The following is an 18431-nucleotide window of genomic DNA, read 5'->3' as shown; positions in this document are numbered from 1 at the left end:
GGTTAATGGTTAGGGTGAGGGTCAAGGTTAGGGTGCGGGTTAACTTCGTTTTCTTTTTTTTCGATTTGGTTGAGGTTTCGCGAAGTTGTTTTTATAAGTCTTCGCGGTTTTGCATTGTTGATGTTGCTTGAAGTCGTCGCGGCCCCGCTTACCCTGTGGCGATTGTAATACCTGTAAGCGGCAACCTCCGAAATTAGTCTTGGCGGGACCTCTATAACCACGACCCGCTCGGGATCCTTCATACTGTACGGATTAACTACTGCTCCCATCTCTGAACAGCCCCGTCCTGCTTGACAAACCCTTCCCCTGCCGTCGGCACCGAAAACGCACCTGCACGTCCTCCTCGTGAGACTCTGTACGGACTCCTTCGACATACATACGCAGTAGGTACGCTAGTTGATTGTCGACACGCCGGCCAACCGTCCATCCAATCAAGCCCGAAGAAAATTCAGCAAATGCAGTGTGATGTCCATGAAGCCACCCGCAGCGATCGTCACGGCAGGAGCAGGGAAGAGAGAAAAGTTTTTATTCTTTCCTTCCCCATCAAACACAGGGCAAACAGAGAAAGGCTTCCACAAGTTACCTTCCTGCCTCCCTATTCATATCCCGTCCTATATTGCGGGGCAAGGGTTCATCCAACGTGCGGTTGCGCTCGCCCGCATTGACCCCCCTCCAGGCAGGGACTTGGTGTTTGAGGGCGGTGACATTTTGACACACCTCTCCGGAATACTGCTGAGGGGCCTTCCCTTCCTGGAGCGCACGGTGCCCCCGCTCTCCCGCGGCGGATTCAGGATCGTGAAAACCCAGGGATGTTGCCAAAGATGAGGGCACAAGGTGAAGTGATAGGGATTGAAGAGTCTATCTTAGTGGAATCCATGTCTATAGTCTCCATGAATCTTCGCTTTTGTTTTCGGACAGATAGAACTTGCGTGCGCGCGCAACCTTGACCTGCTCGACGGTCGAGTCCGGGCCGCAGGGACCCCAAGACCACCGTCGTCTCGGGAGCTTCGCTACTCCGCAGTCTGGCCCGCTTCTGCAGCTGCTTTGACCTCCTCGCCTTTGATTCCGTCAACGACCTTCAAGCCCTCGGCTTGCAGGGCGATGCTATCGAGCTGCTGCTTCCGCGCGAGCCGCACCTGTACTTCCTCGATCAGGTTGTCCAGGCTGATGAGCTCGCCTTCCTTCAGCGGGTGGTCCTCTGGAAGGCCCATCTCCTTGATTTTCGCCTTGCCTTGGGCAAGTTCGTCCTGGAAGCAAATGTCAATAAAGCCACCCTGCGAACAGCAGCCAGCAAGGGTCTACATACCTCGCCAAGAATAAGGGCGAATGGCACGCCGCCCGCTTCCGCGGCCTTGAATTGGTTTTGCAACTTGGGCTTCACTTTGTAAAGAAACTCGGCCTTCTCCAGTCTTAGTGTCGGCTGCACCCTAGGAGCTGGACTGCAACCCACCTTGATGCCCGCATCCCACAGCCGGGCACAGACCTGGCTTCTCTCCTTGAGCAACCCGTTGAAGTCCTTGCCGCCAAACGCCATGACGAAGACATCGACCTCGTTTTTCCGTTCCTTCTTCTTCTGCGCGGCTTGCGTGATGGAGAAAATGCGGTCGATGCCGAAGCTGATACCAACGCACGGCACTTGTGTTTTCCCAGAGAACATGCCCACAAGGTTGTCGTATCTGCGGTCAGGTTAATCAATGATTTACGGCGCAACGCGGCCGAGAACCCACGAACCTGCCACCAGCGGCAACCGATCCTGTTACGTGTTAGTGTCTGAGCCGGAGGGGGTGTTGGTTGAGAAATCGACAAAACGCACCTATCCCGAGAGTCGGGTCGTCAGAGCGGTCTTCATCGGGATCACCAGGTTTGCCGCCCTTCTTCTTCGAGACTTTCTCCTTTGCCTCCTCGGAAGCTGGGACCGCGGGCGCTGAGCCTTCTGTTACGACCTCGTAGATAACTCCAGTGTAGTAATCCAGGCCTGCATTGCCGTATCCTCAGCAAACGTTGCCTGCACAGACGACAAGCGCTCGGGCCAGCGTAGTGCTGCCATACGTACCTCTGGCCAGGGAGAGGTCGAACGAGACCGTGTGCAAGGCGCCGAAGGCCTCGAGGTAGGTAAAGAGTAGATCCAAATCAGAGAAGCCTTGCTGCATGGACGGGTTTGCCGCCAATGCCGGATCCTGCTGCAACTTTTCGAGAAGATCCCGCTGCCCCTTGAGCAACACATACTGACCTGCCAAAGTTTAGCGGGATTTGGTGTAGAGCGGGAACTGTGGCGCTCACCAATCTTGTCAGCGACCTCGGGGGCCAGCCCCTTCTCCTCAACCATCTCCTTCCTGACATCAGCCCAGGGCATCTTGTCAAGCTTGTCCACAGCGGATGAGATGGGGCGAATCAGGTGGTCGGGCACGCCGCAAACCTGGAAAAGGCCGTCCAGGATTTTCCGGGAGTTGAGCTTGATGGTGTACTTCCCATGCCAGCCCAAGCCCTCAAAGACCTCGTTGATGATTCTGATCTACTTTCCGCGTCAGAACTAAAGACAAACCGAGGCGTCTTGAGAGGAACGGAACATACGATTTCGGCGTCCGGAATCATAGGGTCGTACACGCCCTAATGAGTCGGTTAGCTCTAGTGTTGACTGTACAGTGTATGAACAGTAAGTGGGCAAAGCGCGAGCTTACAGCAATGTCGAAACTATCCAACCGCGAATGGATCGTCAACAACCGTGGCATCCAGGGGATGGGCCTGGAGGCAAAAGTCCCAGGCGTGAAGTAGGGGATAGACATACTCGCATTGATACTTGCATGCCGTGTCAGTCATTGTCTCGTGCGCACGCAGGGGACCCGGGTATGCTTACGAATTCTCTCATGCGGCCCTTCTTCACTGCTGGCTGATCTCTGCGGTAGACCTTGGCGATGTGATAGCGCTTGATCTGCGTGATGTCCTTGTTCATGGCCAAGTACCGGGCTGGAAGGCTGGTTGGTATTCTGCAACTCAGAGGTCGATCCGGGGAGAAGGTGGCATACCGAACGGGACGGTTAAGTCATATCGCAAGCTGCAGAGCTCGCCGCCCTGATCTGCCAGGTCGTACTGAGAAAGATTCGTGGTTAGCTTCGCTGAATGAGCAGTGGAGTGGTTGGCGACATACGATGAGTTTACTGTCCTCGCCATATTTGCCTAGTCGCGGTTCCCTGTCAGCGAGGTGCTGGGCCGTGGTCGGCAAGCCGTCGTCTTCAATATACCTGCAAGAATTTCTGATGAGGGTTAGCAAACTCAGGCCCCGCCGGACTGCACAATGACCTCAGATGAATACCCACCCTTCAACTCGAACACAGGGGTGTCGATGCTGATACCGCCGTGGCGCTCTTTCCGTACGATCAGCCCAACTCCCAGCAATTGGTTCCCCGCGTGCACGTACTGAAAACATCGGTAATGGTCTTGAAGATCTTCTCCCTGAGCACCATGTCCGCACCGGACCCTGGGTGCGCTGTTAGAGTCGTTTCGAAGGGAGACGGAGGGTGAAGTTGTTCTCGGCCGGCAACGCACAGTCTCTGGTGCCCTTCGGGGTCCTGCAAATGATCAGTTACGTTTAGCAACTCCGTACCGAGACTCAACCGGCGGAACAGCGGAAACTGACTTGATCTCGAACTTGGGAGCTTTGGGCGCCATGGTTTTTGCGATGGCGGGGTTGGCCGGTTGGGGGGACGAAGTCGCCAGTCGACGCGGGAATCCGAGCTCGCAAGCCGCAGCCGAAGAGGTCGCCAAGGCCAGAGTCAGTCCTTGTCGTGGTTGTAGTCGTGGTCGGGCAGACCGAATGGCGAAGATCCACGGATGCTGCATCCAAACCTCTCATGCGGGTGGAAATCTGGCGCGGGGTGACTCAGGCGCTGCCTCGCCGTCTTTTTGCGCTGGGCAACGCGCAAAACCTCCGCAGTGGTCCCTCCTGAATGCGGGCCCCGCCGCAAGGCTGATGCGAGGCTGAAAGGCGAGTTACAAAGCTAAACAACGTCATTGGCGGTATCTCAATTCCAGTTCTGTCAGGGTCTCAGCTCAAGTCCCCACCCGCAGTATCAATCGAGCCCTCCGCTCCTGATGGCCAACCCCTTGGTGAGATTTTTTTTTTTTTTTTCATTTTCATTTTTTTTGGAGAAGAAAGAAAGAACTAAATAAATGAAACAAAAGAGATCATTTCCGCCACAGCTTTGAAAGCAACTTCTTTCCATTTGTCGAGTCCCGAACCCCTGTGTATTCCGTGCAGCGGTAACGCTACTGTGTAAGGAATCGTTACCTTAATCATTGTGAAAGTCTCGGCATTGGTTGGCCACGCTGTCCGTTCCGCTTCAGGCAGAGACCGCTGCCACCCTCCTCCTTCAGGCAGAGACCGCTGCCACCGTACTCCGTATTCTGGAACTCTTCCATCTTCCATGCAGCTCGCGGTTCGTAACTATTCCCGTTTACGTACTGCACGGCTCGCTCTCAACGCTCTACCTCGGGTAGCTGGGTCATTGCGTAGTGTAGTAGACCAGCAGTTCTTACCAGAACAAATTCCCCCATCTCACCCTGAACTGAGACGCGGAAGCACGCAGGACATGCGTTCGTGACGGAAGTCAAGACGTCCTCAGAGAGGGAACCCCGGTGCACGCGTTGATAGGCCTTGAAACAGCTTCCTTGAATGACGTGCATGGGCCTTCGTATTTATTGCAATGCCCCTTTTCCAAGACGGCGACCCAGTCTGCCGTGATCTCGAATCGCTAGTTAACATTATCAGGAGTTCCGCCTGCGGAGCACACGCAATTGAGATGAATCGTGCGCAGCACAATTCATGTCTCTGATTCTGCCGCGCGACAAACTGTCGCAATCCTGAAGTTGTTCGCGGCGAGATACAGCTGGGATGGGGATGGGATGGGTGAGTCTTGAGTCCTAGGTCTTGGCGGGGCCCGAAGCCGAAGCGCAAGGGGCCAAAGTTCCTCGCGGCTGGAACGCTGCATGCTGTTCATCTAACTAACCCTTGGCGGTAGTCCATCTGGGCTGCCTCCTCCTGCGCTACTACCTAACCATGGTAAGGTGCTGTTATTCACTGTACATTAAGGCTCGGTCTTCGGACCCTTCAACAAACCCGTCAAACATTTAACTACGCAGTACATCCTACCTTGTAAGCCGTAATCCGTACGGAATACGGAATACGCAGGCGGGATCCCGTCTAGACGGTTCTTGCCCTTTCTGTTCAATAATAAGTCCAGGCATCCATCCGCGTGATCTTGACCATCTTGCTGTTTCTCTTCCCCTCCAGCCTCATCACCGTGGCCACCATCGCGCGGTCCCCAATGGGCGTGTCATAGGTAATTGCGTCCAGATGGGAGCGAGCAGTGTTGAGAGCGTCGACAAGCTGGCGCATGCGCCAGCGGCTGTCGACGACGAGAAGACGCCGGGCACCACCGCCGCTGACGGCCCCGCCAAGGATGTCAAGGACGTCAAGGACGTCAAGGCGCGGCCCGAGAGGGAGGCCACGCCGGCCGACTACTTCCGCGTCTTCACTTACGCGACAAAATGGGACTTCGTGCTGATGGCCGCCGCCGCCATTGCCAGCATGGGCGCCGGCACCACGCTGCCGCTCATGAACGTGGTCTTTGGCCGCCTGGTGGGCAACTTCACGAGCTACACGGCCCCGGGCGGAGGCCAGTCGGCCGACGAGTTCTCCTCGCAGCTCAACCGCATGTCGCTGTACATCTTTGCCCTCTTCATCGCCCGCTTCGGCCTCAACTACATCAACAAGTTCTGCTTCCGCCTCATCGGCATCCGCATGTCGGCCGCCATCCGCCTGCACTACATCCGGTCGCTCTTCAGCCAGACCGTTCACGTCCTCGACTCGATGCCGTCGGGCGCTGCCGCCAGCACCATCACCTCGACCGCGAACACGTTGCAGCTCGGCATCTCGGAGAAGCTTGGCACCTTCCTCGAGTTCCTAGCCACCATCGTGACCGCCATCGTTGTGGCCTTCACCTACAGCTGGTCGCTGACGCTCGTGACGGCGTCCGTGATCCTCTTCATCAGCATCGTCCTCTCGATCCTCCTGCCCTTTATCATCAAAGGCCAGACTCGGCTCACCAAGGCTGATGCCAAGGGCACCTCGGTTGCCACGGAAGCCTTCAGCACCATCCGCATGATCACGTCGTGCGGTGCCGAGGCCCGCGTGAGCCAGCGGTATGCCCAATGGGTCAAGAAGGCCAAGCAGGCAGCCCAATTCAGCTCGCCCTTCTTGGCAACCCAGTTCGGCCTCATCTTCTTCGGTCTGTACGGCGCATTCGCCCTCGCCTTCTGGTACGGCACCAAGTCCCATGTGGAAGGCCGCGTCGATAGCGTCGGCACCGTTCTCGTCGTGCTCACGTCCGTCATGCTCATGGTCGTCTCTCTCGAGCGTATCTCGACTCCCCTCATCGCCGTCTCCAAGGCCATGGTCGCTGCTGCCGAATTCTTCGCCGTCATTGACGCCCCCAAACCCGCCATGGGAACGCTGAGAGATCCCGACGTCACGGCCGACCAGGATATCGTTTTTGAGGATGTCCATTTTGCCTACCCCAGCCGTCCGTCCAAGAAGGTTCTCAACGGCCTGAATCTCCGCATTGCCGCCAACCTGAACACTGCTATTGTGGGCCCCAGCGGTTCTGGCAAGAGCACCATCGTGGGCCTCATCGAGGGGTGGTACACGCTTCATGACCAGTACCTGATCGCAAAGGCCGTCGAAAAGGATAAGAAGAAGGACAAAGGGGGGAAGGGGAAGGAGAAGAAGAAGAAGAAGAAGAATGCCGGCGCAGAGACCGATGACGAGGAGGACGAGGAAGCTACGGTACCTCTCGACGCTGAGGAAACCGGGCCACCGGTCGAACTGAAGGGCAGCATCTCTACATGTGGGAAGCAGCTCGGGGAAATTGACATCAAGTGGTGGCGGTCACAGATTGGCCTCGTGCAGCAGGAGCCCTTCCTCTTCAATGATACGATCTTCAACAACGTCGCGGCCGGCCTGATCGGAACCCAGTGGGAGAACGAGTCGGATGACGTCAAGCGTCAGCTCGTCAAGGAGGCCTGTGCCGAGAGTTTCGCTGATGAGTTCATCGACCGGCTGCCGGACGGTTACGACACCCAAGTCGGTGACTCGGGCGCTAAGCTGAGCGGTGGCCAGCGCCAGCGGATCGCCATCGCCCGGAGTATCATCAAGAAGCCCAAGATCCTGATCCTGGACGAGGCCACGTCGGCCATCGATGTCCGGGGGGAACGTATCGTGCAGGCGGCACTGGAGAGGGCATCCAAGGGCCGCACCACTATCACCATCGCCCACCGGCTCTCCACCATCAAGAACGCCGACCGCATTTGCGTCTTGCAGAATGGCCGGGTCGTCGAAGAGGGAACTCATGACAGTCTCTTGGAGAACGAGCTAGGGGTTTATTACGGCCTCGTGCACGCGCAAAAGCTGTCCTTGGGCGACGACACCGACGGAGAACACCTACAGGAGGAAGACATTGGCGCCATACTTGCGCGCGAAAAGAGCGCGGCCAAGTCACTGACCGCGAGCGCGAAGCAGGACGCCAAGTGGAAGGATCGGAACCTCCTCAACGGGTTTGGAAAGCTCTTGTCTGAGCAGCGCAGCCGGTTTCCCTTCTATGCCATTGCCCTCGTCGGCGCTATGGGTGCGGCGGCGGCGGTTCCTCTTCAGGCTTACCTTTTCGCCCACGTCGTCAGCGTATTCCAGTCCCCGTCCAAGGATGAGATTTTGAAGGACTCCGCCTTCTGGTCAAAGATGTGGGCTGTTCTCGCTGCCGGCGTTGGAGCAAGCTATTGTCTCACAACGCTCGTTGCGACCAGCCTGGAGGGTTACATCAGCGCCGCGTATCGACAGGAGTACTTCGAGTCCATCCTCTTCCAGCCGACGTCGTACTTTGACAAGGACGACAACGCAACCGGCCAGCTGACAGCGCGCCTCTCGAGCGATCCGCAGGCTCTGAAGGAACTGCTAGGCATCAACCTCATGATGGTGCTCATCGGCATCTTCTCCCTCATCGGTGCGCTGGCCATCTCATTCGCCTACGGCTGGAAGCTGGCCCTGGTCGCGCTTTGCGTGACGGTACCTATCGGCGTCGTTGCTAGCTATTTTAGGGTGCGCTACGAGCTGCAGTTCAACGCCATGAACGAGGCCGTGTTTCAGGAGAGCTCCAAGTTCGGCGCCGAGGCCATCGGCGCATTCCGGACGGTCAGTGCGCTGGTCATGGAGGAAAGCATCTGCGACCGCTATCAGCGACTGCTCCGCGGCCACGTTGTGGCGGCGTTCATGAAAGCCCGATGGACCACCCTGATCTTCGCCTTCGCCGACAGCGTGAGTCTGGGCTGCCAAGCGCTCATCTTCTGGTACGGCGGCCAGTTGCTCTTGAACGGGGAATACGACACCGTGGCCTTCCTGGTCACTTATATGGCTGTGATACAGGGAGCCGAGTCTGCAGGCCAGTGGATGAGTTTCGGCCCCAACGCTGCGCAGGCGGCGGCAGCGGCGAATCGCATTCTGCAGGCCCGCGAGACGCGCATCAGGGATGATATCTCGCGGGCGGAGCGGATCCCGGATACGGACGGCGGCGTAAAGATCGAGCTCAAGGACATCCACTTCAAGTACCCCACGCGTGACGTGTCCATCTTCAAGGGTCTCAACATCACCATTGAGAAGGGCCAGTTCGCCGCGCTGGTCGGCGCGTCCGGGTCGGGCAAGACCTCCATCGTCAGCCTGCTGGAGCGCTTCTATGATGTTTCCAAGGGCCAGATTCTCTTCAACGGCAAGGACATCTCAGAGATCAACGTCTACGAGTACCGCAAACTCCTGTCGCTGGTGGCACAGGAGCCGTCGCTCTTCCACGGCACCATCCGTGAAAACGTCCTGCTGGGTATCGAGGACCCGGCATCGGTGACCGACGAGCAGCTGCACCAGTGCTGCAAGGACGCGAACATCCACGACTTCATCGTCTCGTTGCCGGACGGGTACAACACCAACATCGGCAGCCGCGGCGTCAGCCTGAGCGGCGGACAAAAGCAGCGGCTGTCGATCGCCCGCGCCCTTATTCGCAACCCGCGCGTGTTGTTGCTTGACGAAGCCACCAGCTCACTCGACTCGGGTCAGTAGCGAAAACACGTCCCCTGCTCTCATGGTCTTAATTTGCTGACAGTTTGCTACAGAAAGCGAGAAGCTCGTGCAGGCGGCATTCGAGAGGGTTGCCAAGGGCCGGACGACGATCGCGGTGGCTCACCGCCTCGCGACAATCCAGGGCGCCGATATCATCTACGTCCTGGGCGAGGGCAAAGTGCTCGAGAAGGGCACGCATGCCGAGCTGCTCAAGCAGAAAGGCGTTTATTGGCACATGGTACGTTTTCGAGACACTGGCGCGGCGACGAAGTTAGGAACCGAACCTGTAGTGCTGATGCTGTGACAGTGCCACAACCAAGCCCTCGACAGGTAGCCGGCGAGCAGCAGTTGCGCCCTACTGTGCAGCGGCTTCTTGTGCCATGTGTGATGAGGGGCTGCTCTGTCTCATTTACGAATGCGCTCAGACATCCGCCGGCCTTTCTGGCTGACAAACGGCATGGACGGCGCAAAAGTCATCTTCGAAAACTTCTCGTGTTGATATATCTAGCGACATATTGCCGTCAGCAAATCTCTTCTTATTTTGTACATACATACATGGCCATGTTGGCCTCTCCATTCTGGCAGCGGGGAACGGGCCATCACCTCTTTACTGTTTGGATATAGATGGGAAGCGGTTGGAGAGCACACACCTCTCAGCACCGTTGATTACTTACGCATTCTACCACTCACCAGATAAAAGTCGCATTGGTGTAGTTAATTGTACATTCTTCTTGCTCCCTCCCTGCTCGGCATTCCAGTTTCCCGCAAGGACTGGCTACCTCACCAACCGGCGGAAAGGATGCGCCTCGGTATTGAACACGAATTCGTCCAGGCTGACCAGCCCGGGCTCGCTGAAGACGAGATAGAAGTACTTGAGCGTCTCGGCCATCCAGAAGGACTCCATCGCGTCGGCCGCCTGCGGTTTGCCGTCCGCGTCCGCGGCCTCCGTCACGTCGTGCACGGCCGAGTTGGCCAGCGGCGTCGTCGTCGCCGCGTCGATGGCCTCGAACATGGCCCACGCCGCCTCGAGCAGCTCCGCCCGGCCGGTCGCGCGGTACAGCACGAACACGCTCTCGGCCGCCTCCGGCCGCAGCACGTACCGCCGGTCCGTGATCGCCGTGATGCCTGGTGGTAGCCGCTCCTCCGCGATGATCGCGTCTGCTGCTGCGGTGCCAGTCGGGTCGTCGTCGTTGTTGGCGTCGTCGTCGTCATCGTCGGTCTCCTTCTTGTCCTTCCCTGCTCGGCGGACCACCTCCCGCTTCCACGCGGCCTCGTCCCACCGGCAGTCTCCTCCCGGCGAAGGGCAGGGGGCCAGGTAGAACGTCTCGGGCATGACACCGTGCGGGAGCGCCTTGTAGCTCCATATGCAGCCGTCGACCAGCCGCTGCGCGACGTCCATGTCCTTCTCGCGGCCGAACAGCCTCCCGCCGAGCGCGAACATGCCGCCGAGGAAGCAGGCCAGATGCTGGGCCTGCGGCTCCAGCTCGGTGCTGCCGTCCTCGCCGACGTGCACGATGCCCGCGACGAGGATGTCCGCGTCCGTCGGCGTCAGCGGCCGGAACAGGTTGTGCCGGGCGGCCGCGTCGGCGGCCTTCTCGTACATGGCCTGGTAGCCCGGCAGGCGGCCGCCGAGCAGCGCGGCCATCTTGGGCAGGTACTCGTAGGCCGAGTCGGCCATGGCGCCCAGGGTGAAGAGCGAGCCGGCGTCGAAGACGGGGCGCGTCTGCGCGGCGTCGGCCGTCAGCGGCCAGAGGCCCGGCAGCGCGGTCGAATCCTGCTGCGCGGCCATGGCGTCGGCGATGCGCTGCGCCGCGTCGAACCACCGCGCGTCGCCGGTCAGCATGGACAGGCGCGTGAACTCCAGCGACAGGCTGCCGATCTCGGCGAGCAGCACGCTGGCGGGCGCGGCCTGCCTCTCGCCGCGGGCGGCGGCGCGGATGTCCCACCGGGTGATGGGCATGCGGGTGGTCGTGTCGAAGGCCTTGTACAGCATGTCGCCCACCTCGACGGCCTTGCGCAGCAGGCGCGCGTCGCCGCTCAGGTCGAAGGCCGAGAGGAAGCCGCCGAGGAAGCGGATGTTGGTCTCGAAGACGTTGACTTGGTCCAGGGTGGAGTGGGTGAAGTTGATGGCCTCGGCAGCGGCGACGGCCTCGGCGAATTCGGCTTTCATATCCATGATCCACAGCGTGTCGAGCGAGTCGACCAGCGTGGCGGCCCAGCCGCCGAAGGGATCGCGGCGGCCGCCCGACACGGGAGTCAGCTCGTCGGCGCCCCATGCGAGCTCCCGGTAAGACCGCCAGCACTTGGCAAAGACTTGCTTGACGGCCTGGCGGCGGGCGTCCTGCGGTTGAGCAGGGAACGCCGTCGCTTGGATGGGCGGATATCGGACTGGCGTGCCCGTGGCAAGCGGTCGGATGGAGGAAGGCGGGTAGTGGACGGGGACGTTTCTCCAGAAGGCAGCTTGGCCACGAGGCTGCCAGTCGTCCACCGCCGGCCTTGGCGTCGCAACTGCAAGGCGGTCGCCGTTACGCCATAGATACAGGAAGTAAACCGCGAAGAGAATGGCGACGCCGGGGATCAAGGTAGCTGGGCCTGTTTTCCTGGCGAAGAGCATCCTGGGAGCTCAGGGGAAGGGGTATCTCGGCCGAGAGATTGCAACACCGTCCTCGAGACGAGCAGCGGCAATGAGTCGGGGAAAGCCAGAATATAAATTATCAATGAGAGTGGGCATTTCGTTCTTTATCCAGAAGCCTTGCAGTTTGACACGGTGAAGGAAGACGCAGAGATGCGGCCATTGTAGTTGCTTGGCATGCTCGGATTGGCCTCATTACCGCTTCCGGCTCGTGTTTGGGCAGCACGGCGGCTAAGCCGAACAAACCTGGTTTCATGCCACAGCGACCACAGTGTACACTGTGATTGCAGCGGAAGTTCCGGATGGGGAAGGGCGGCCGTCGAGCAAACGGCTCTGGCTATATGTAGATGTGGCGGACCGCGGCGTCCGCTGTGCCTCGCGCTGCCCATTGCTCTTCGTGACACAGACTTGACAGCTGCACACGAGATGGTGCGTGCCATCGGCCTCCGGGCGCTTACGCTCCTCCTCGCAACTTTCCCGCCCTGGCCTTGGGCCGAGGCGGCGTGCTACTACCCCAGCGGCCGACTGGCACCGAACGACGCGCCATGCCGGGATGACACACCGAACGCGACATGCTGCGGGCAAGGCTACGCCTGCCTAAGCAACAACATCTGCCAGGCCACGGGCGAGGAGCTGCAGAAGCCCGGGGCGACCGAGTTCGTGCGAGGGTCCTGTACAGACAAGCAATGGCGCAGCTCCAGTTGTCCGCTCTTCTGCATCCAAGACGGCGTCGACCTCTTGGACGGGGGGAACGGCATCTTCAAGTGCCCCAACACGACCGAGGACCTGTACTTTTGCATCGACGCTCTCTCGGCGACGGAAGCGAGCTGTGACAAGAAGCAGAATGTTCTGTTCTTTCCAGGTGCGTGTTGCAGCCGTCAAGGCCTCAACTCCTCCCGGCCGCGAAGCTGATAGTCAGTCCCATAGGAACGCCGACCGTCATCACAACCATCGGCGTCTCGCCCCGCACGACATCCTCGTCCACGACATCCTCGTCCACCAGCGAGGCGGTCTCTTCCTCGACCTCGACCCCGGCAGCGTCCACCTCCACGTCCCAAGCCAGCTCGACCTCAGCCTCGCCCACTGAGAGCCAAAGCGCGGGCAGCCAGGTGTCTCAGGCACCGGCGGATGCTCCCAGCAACAACGGGCCTGGATCTTCATCCAACATCGGCCCAATCGTCGGAGGCGTCGTCGGGGGCACGGCTGCCGTGATCCTTGCCGGCGTAGGCGGTTGGCTGCTCGCCCGGAAACGGACAAGCACCGGCGCGGGGGCTGGCAGCGACAGGAACGGTGCCCAGGCTGAAGTAGAGCCCAAAGTTGCCGTCGACAGCACGGTTCCGTATCACGCAGCCCATGCCGCGATACACGAGGTCCCGGGCAGCATGTGGCCTTCCCAGATGCAGCAGGCGCATGCGCAACAACGTTCGTATGAGCGGCGAGAGCCGACACTGGCTGAACTGCCAGCGGGAAGAGTCAGTCTTAGCTACCTACCTCAGTTGCCGGAATAGCCAAAGAAACCCAGGTCGCGAAAGCCCCTCGAAGGTGGGGACCCGCTAGTTACCTTACACTACGCCATGTATGTACTGTACAGTACTGTACTGTATGTATGGACTACGGAATACGGAACTTGTTACACTACATACATTCCGCTGCCATTACACAGTCCTGCGAGCATGTCGCCGTCGAATACGAGATACGGAGTTACGCCGAACAGAGTCGGGTAGCGCTGTCTGGGTGCTGGGCAGGGGTGTTGCGGTTACCAGCGGCGCGCTCCGACTCCTTCCCCGCGACCCCGCTGATCTCATTCCAACACACCCCGCCACCATTGGAAGGGCACTTATAAAGAGAAGACCTCACCGGCGGACATTCACAACGACCCTCGCCATACTCTGCCTTTCTACCCCCCCAAAAATCCAGCTACACACACCCAAGCACCAAAAAAACTATCCCGACAATGACCACCGCCCCCCCACCAATCCTCTCCAGCACCTCCCCCTCAGACGTCAGCACCACCTGCGCAGCCCACAACCTCACCCCGGCCGAGTTCCACGCGCTGCGCGAGCAGGCGACGGCCGCCAAGGCGCGCGCCTACTGTCCGTACAGCAACTTCCGGGTGGGCGCGGCGCTGCTGCCGGCCGTCGGCAAAGACGGCAAAGGCGGCGGCGGTGGCATCGACGCGATCGTGTGCGGCGCCAACGTCGAGAACGCGAGCTACCCGGTGACGACGTGCGCGGAGCGGGTGGCGGTCGGGCGCGCGGTCGTCGACGGGCTGCACGCCGGCGGCGGGTTCCGGGCTGTGGCGGTCGCGACGGACACGGATGCGCCGGACAGTCCGTGCGGGATGTGTCGGCAGTGGTAAGGCCTCTCTCTCTCTTCTTTCTTTCTTTCTTTCTTTCTTTCTTTCTTTCTTTCTTTTTCTTTCTTTTTTTTTTCCGCCGAGAGAAGAAAGCAACAAGAAGGGGCTGACCCGGCCGGTTGATTAGCCTCCGCGAGTTTTGCGACGTCAAGATCCCCATCATCATGTTCGACAAGAACGGCAACTTCTCGGTGCTGCGGCTGGGTGAGGTAAGTACATACCTACACACAGCCTGCCTCTGCGTCAGTCAGGTTGGGCCGGGGATGTTTCTGTTGACGACGACCACCCAGCTTCTACCCCTGTCCTTCGGGCCCCAGGCGCTGGGCGTCCCTGAGCCGTCAAAGTCGCTAGCAGCGCAACCGTGAGTTTTAAATCGATCCACCACAGGTTATCATGTATGGGTTTGGGAGTTTGGCGTTATCTCGGGAGTGTGAGATCCATTCAGCATCTTGGGGGGTTGTGCCTGCATTGTAGAACCAAGGAGCAATTCCGTCTGCACAGATGGGCATTAGTTACCATGGGGAGTACCTAGGTAGTCTGGTCATAGCGAACACGCAGAATACGATATTTTTGTTCAATTACCAATCATGTCGCACCCGAGCACCTCTCTCTTACATTTTGAAGAAATGCGATGTCTCTATTCTTGTCCCAAAATGATAGTGTTGAGGTGAGTAGCCAGCCGACCTTCTACGAAGACTGAGCACGTCGGCAGGAAAAAATACATGCTCCCGTAACTGCGAGTTCGCATGCTATGCTTGGTTCTCACACGCGCGAAGGAATGTCCGATGCCCAGCCCATCCGATCCAAAACTCCGGCAGCACAATATGGATCAAGCAGCCCGCCAGCCTTACCTTACTCTGTCAATCCCGAATATGCGCCACGCGCCATCAGAAACCAGCGCTCCGCCCTGAACAAAAATACCCTCACAACATCCCATACACCTCAGTAGCCGAAGCCGTCATGCTGGTGTATCGGGCACCGGCCCGGATGCCTCTCCCACCAGGCGTTGATGCACGCCCGGTGGAAGCGGCACAGGCACTCGAGCCTGGCCATGGCGACGCCCACCTCGAACTCCTCCAGACAGATGGAGCACTCGGCCGAGTCGACACAGTCCTTCTCGGTCGCCGTGTACGGGAACATGCCCGTGCGGCGCGGCGGCCTTGGCGGCAGCATGTCGGGCCCGCCTGGCGATGACGCCGACGCCGAGCCGCTGCCTCCGCTGCCGTACCTGCTGTGGGCGGCGATGCAGTCGTTGATGTGCGCCTCACGCAGCGACTCGAAGTTGGCGAGGCTGCGCGAAGGGAGCTCACGGTGGCAGACGGGACATTCATCTTCCTCGGGAATCTGGATCCGAGGGGCCAGGGTGTGAGGGTGCCGGCGGGGGGTGCCGGCGGAAGCGGAGGATGATGATGGCCCGGCCATGGCTGGTCTGTTGCCGACGTCGAGCATTGACCGGTAGTGTTGGGCGCCGCCCGAGAAAATATTGGGGGGATGAGAGGTTGGAGGCGGCCGATAATATGCCGGCGGCGTACCCCAGGCGACGCGAGATCCACCTGGGAATGGTGGGCGGGAAGATGGCCCAGCCGGCTGATGCCCCTTTGATTAGAAGTCAGCCATATCCAAGAACAAGCGAAGCATGAAAAGCCGACATACGACAGTAACGCTTCGGCTCCTCACCTGAACGTCGTTCGGGAACCCTATAGCGGTATAAAAGCTCCACCTGTTGCCAGCAGCGTTGCTATCGGTCTGCGCCGGCGGGTTGACGACGGGCTGCGACCTTGATGGCTCGCCTCGAGGCGGGGCCGTGTTGGGGTCCGGGACGCAGGGATTGCATAGCCGGACCTTCTCACCACCGCCGAAGCCGGGGTACCAGCCCTGGCTGTCAAGAAGGGAGAAAGAAGGACTCGGAGCCACAGGGCGGGGCGTTCCTGGCGGTTGGACAATGTACTGGTACGGAATAGTAATGCGGTGTGGCGAGCACGAGTTGCAGACAACGCGGCCACATTTCCTGCAGTCGAACGTAAGCCTTTTTCCGCTGCTTCCCACAGCCACGCAAAATTCACTCACCGGCAGTGATGTTTCCTAACCAAGAAACTGAACTGCGTGCCACAAATTGGGCAATGGGTGGCTTCAGAATCCGGCTGCCATCTCGGCAGCGCTATCTCGGGCTGGCCGGAGCGCTCGCCCGGCGTCGACAGGAAGGGAGAGATCCCCGGCACCGGGCTCGTTGGTGAGACGGGTCCCGTGGCCGGCGGTCTGGCAGGCTGGAGTCCCATGAAGGCTCCACTGCCTCTCCGCATGGATGCGGGGTCCGGGGGTTCAGAGACCCCACCCATGCCGTTGCCGCTTCCGCTTCGGTCCGCCTCCGGTCTTCCCAAGCCGAGACCCCCCGGGGACTGCAAAGGCGCGGTAGCGATGGATAAGCCCGGTTGGTTTGTACTCTCGGCGGGCGTTTCTCGTTCGGGGACCAACCCTTCTGATGTCCTGCGGCCTCCCAGAGACACATTTACGGCTTCACGAGCCGGGGCCGCGGCCGCGGCCGCGGGGGAGGGAACCCTTTGGTCGCGGACATCCTCGTCCCCATCTCCAGATAACGGAGAAACAGCGCCGGGGTCTGGACGGAGATGGTCGCCGTCGGATTCCATATCTTCCCCCTCCTCATGCCCACCTTCTCCGCTGTCTGATAACGCTCGCTCAACGAGGTGGGAAGGACAGTCGAAGTATCGCGAGCATTCCTGATCGTGGTACCGTGCGGTCCGCCATCGACACACTAAACCGGGGGGGGCGCCGCGGCCCGCCTCGACGGGCGTGCTAGGTTGCCGGCTCGGGCCACCGGCGTCAGGGGTCGCCATGACCGTTGGGGTGGCGAGACATCCAACGTCGTAATCGCGATATATTCGCAGCGGGAAAACGCTCGCTGTGGTGGGGGTCTCCCGTGGCTAGCCGGTCGCGCGGGACCAAGATGGCGACCCGCTATGGCCTCGGAGCGTCGTCGAGGCCAACCAAGCCAGGGAGAAGTGTTAAAGCGGGATTGGAGGAGGATAGTTCAGCGCTCCGAGCAATGTAACTGGGGTATCCGGTCATACACCAGAAGCTAGGTTCGGGATTCTGGCAATAACGGGTTGGCTGCCAGTTAGGTCGGTCGATGGGAACGCGGTTTGAGTGTCGCGGTTTGCCAACCTTCTCGCATCATCGACCGATCGATCATGCGAGCGGCCGGTTTGCGGGTAACAAAAAAGCTACAGAGACGTCTTTGAGAATCTGTTTCTGTTGGGGTGACAAACACTCGGAAGACACGGCTCTAGCTCCTGCATACAGCTTCCGACAGAGCGCGGGCATGCGATACAGAAGGTCGGCGATCGGAAAGGGAAGGCAAGGTCGCGGGCAGTGAGCAGTGTGGAGTGGAGGGGCAACTCTCAAACCGAACTAGGTATGTTGGCTTGCCAGGGATGCCTTGCAGCAAGCCGGGACCAGCCTAAAAATACCGAGATAAGGTAGTATAGGTACCTTACTCAGCATAGCAGTAATTTCACTGGAAGGTAATACCGTAACGTTCGCGTGAGGCTGGTCCGTGTGCATGCACTTACAACATAGCATGCGGTATGACGGCAAGTTCCCCTGAGCAGCTATCAACTTCGACTCGTTGATCAACTTACGCAACTCATTTACATTCCGGTTTCAAACATTCATTCGTTGAGTGCATGACTTGATGGCACTAGGAGACACTCAAATTGCTCATCAAACTTTTGATCATCAGGTGTATGTACGGAAGAATATATAGCGCTGAAGCCAGCAGCTCTCATCGACAAAGTATCCAAAACTTGTGGGCTTCCTTTTGCACACTACTTCGGTGGTGCTTGAGGCCAGGCGGCCAGGGCAACAACGGCCAGGCCTCTGGCAACTCTGACAGGAACTTGCTAGACGGCTGTTCCAGAAGTCTGGCTCTTCCACTTGGCAGAGCGTTGGACCTTGCACAAAGCAAGATCAGTATCAGACCAGAACCGGGAATCTGTGGCTATGTATCTGCGGGTTTGTCTAGCACCAAGTGAGTAACTTGTGTTGTCCTCCAGCTGACGGTTCCATCACATTGATATCCATAAGCCGTGACTGACACCTTTGTGATTTGCCAAAGGATCCAGACAGCTGAGTCGGGCAGCCTGCTCTTGCGGGTGCCAAGTCTCTTGCTTCAACAGGATGAAGTCTTTCAAGTTAGCCCGCATGACTGCCAGAATAATAGGCAGGTGAGAACTGCTTGTGGGCTTCCTTACGGGATGATGAGGTGTTGAGGG

General features: G+C 59.2%; 6 protein-coding genes across 6 annotated transcripts; 3 read left to right on the top strand and 3 right to left on the bottom strand.

Annotated features, from left to right (window-relative positions):
• Positions 1-1010: 1010 nt before the first annotated feature.
• THITE_2097172 (uncharacterized protein) lies at positions 1011-3666 on the bottom strand (the record flags this gene model as incomplete). Its single annotated transcript, XM_003656586.1, has 18 exons — positions 1011-1247; positions 1307-1399; positions 1451-1676; positions 1732-1753; positions 1814-1975; positions 2054-2230; positions 2281-2512; positions 2572-2607; positions 2679-2691; positions 2786-2796; positions 2855-2964; positions 3024-3087; positions 3146-3174; positions 3240-3251; positions 3315-3362; positions 3416-3475; positions 3544-3566; positions 3635-3666. The coding sequence occupies 18 exons, from the start codon at positions 3664-3666 to the stop codon at positions 1011-1013; spliced, it is 1587 nt and encodes a 528-aa protein (XP_003656634.1).
• A 1407-nt stretch (positions 3667-5073) lies between these two features.
• Positions 5074-9532, top strand: THITE_2121528 (uncharacterized protein). Its single transcript, XM_003656585.1, has 3 exons — positions 5074-9146; positions 9208-9392; positions 9462-9532. Exons 1-3 carry the CDS (start codon positions 5351-5353, stop codon positions 9486-9488), a joined length of 4008 nt encoding a protein of 1335 aa, XP_003656633.1. The 5' UTR covers positions 5074-5350; the 3' UTR covers positions 9489-9532.
• Positions 9533-9929: 397 nt separating this feature from the next.
• Positions 9930-11768, bottom strand: THITE_2131778 (glycoside hydrolase family 47 protein; the record flags this gene model as incomplete). The annotated part of the gene is made up of 1 exon (XM_003656584.1): positions 9930-11768. One exon carries the CDS (start codon positions 11766-11768, stop codon positions 9930-9932), a length of 1839 nt encoding a protein of 612 aa, XP_003656632.1.
• A 98-nt stretch (positions 11769-11866) lies between these two features.
• On the top strand, positions 11867-13425 carry THITE_2121526 (uncharacterized protein). The gene is made up of 2 exons (XM_003656583.1): positions 11867-12648; positions 12714-13425. Exons 1-2 carry the CDS (start codon positions 12213-12215, stop codon positions 13292-13294), a joined length of 1017 nt encoding a protein of 338 aa, XP_003656631.1. The 5' UTR covers positions 11867-12212; the 3' UTR covers positions 13295-13425.
• Positions 13426-13430: 5 nt separating this feature from the next.
• THITE_2121525 (uncharacterized protein) lies at positions 13431-14746 on the top strand. Its single transcript, XM_003656582.1, has 3 exons — positions 13431-14141; positions 14270-14351; positions 14433-14746. Exons 1-3 carry the CDS (start codon positions 13741-13743, stop codon positions 14505-14507), a joined length of 558 nt encoding a protein of 185 aa, XP_003656630.1. The 5' UTR covers positions 13431-13740; the 3' UTR covers positions 14508-14746.
• A 322-nt stretch (positions 14747-15068) lies between these two features.
• On the bottom strand, positions 15069-17140 carry THITE_2121523 (uncharacterized protein). Its single transcript, XM_003656581.1, has 3 exons — positions 16210-17140; positions 15796-16150; positions 15069-15738 (listed from the first exon to the last, which is right to left on the bottom strand). Exon 3 carries the CDS (start codon positions 15562-15564, stop codon positions 15085-15087), a length of 480 nt encoding a protein of 159 aa, XP_003656629.1. The 5' UTR covers positions 15565-15738; positions 15796-16150; positions 16210-17140; the 3' UTR covers positions 15069-15084.
• Positions 17141-18431: the final 1291 nt, after the last annotated feature.

This window comes from Thermothielavioides terrestris, chromosome 5 (assembly GCF_000226115.1).
Source record: "Thermothielavioides terrestris NRRL 8126 chromosome 5, complete sequence".
NCBI classification, from domain to species: domain Eukaryota; kingdom Fungi; phylum Ascomycota; class Sordariomycetes; order Sordariales; family Chaetomiaceae; genus Thermothielavioides; species Thermothielavioides terrestris.
This window is presented reverse-complemented; position numbering and strand designations above follow the sequence as displayed.

Excerpts from the sequence above, each read along its gene's own strand:
- THITE_2121528 (XM_003656585.1), top strand. The coding sequence starts at position 5,351 with ATGGGAGCGAGCAGTGTTGAGAGCGTCGACAAGCTGGCGCATGCGCCA. Across the intron at positions 9,147-9,207 it reads CACCAGCTCACTCGACTCGG|AAAGCGAGAAGCTCGTGCAG; the intron begins GTCAGTAGCGAA and ends AGTTTGCTACAG. Across the intron at positions 9,393-9,461 it reads AAGGCGTTTATTGGCACATG|TGCCACAACCAAGCCCTCGA; the intron begins GTACGTTTTCGA and ends ATGCTGTGACAG.
- THITE_2121526 (XM_003656583.1), top strand. The coding sequence starts at position 12,213 with ATGGTGCGTGCCATCGGCCTCCGGGCGCTTACGCTCCTCCTCGCAACT. Across the intron at positions 12,649-12,713 it reads GAATGTTCTGTTCTTTCCAG|GAACGCCGACCGTCATCACA; the intron begins GTGCGTGTTGCA and ends TCAGTCCCATAG.
- THITE_2121525 (XM_003656582.1), top strand. The coding sequence starts at position 13,741 with ATGACCACCGCCCCCCCACCAATCCTCTCCAGCACCTCCCCCTCAGAC. Across the intron at positions 14,142-14,269 it reads TGCGGGATGTGTCGGCAGTG|CCTCCGCGAGTTTTGCGACG; the intron begins GTAAGGCCTCTC and ends CCGGTTGATTAG. Across the intron at positions 14,352-14,432 it reads CGGTGCTGCGGCTGGGTGAG|CTTCTACCCCTGTCCTTCGG; the intron begins GTAAGTACATAC and ends ACGACCACCCAG.
- THITE_2121523 (XM_003656581.1), bottom strand. The coding sequence starts at position 15,564 with ATGGCCGGGCCATCATCATCCTCCGCTTCCGCCGGCACCCCCCGCCGG.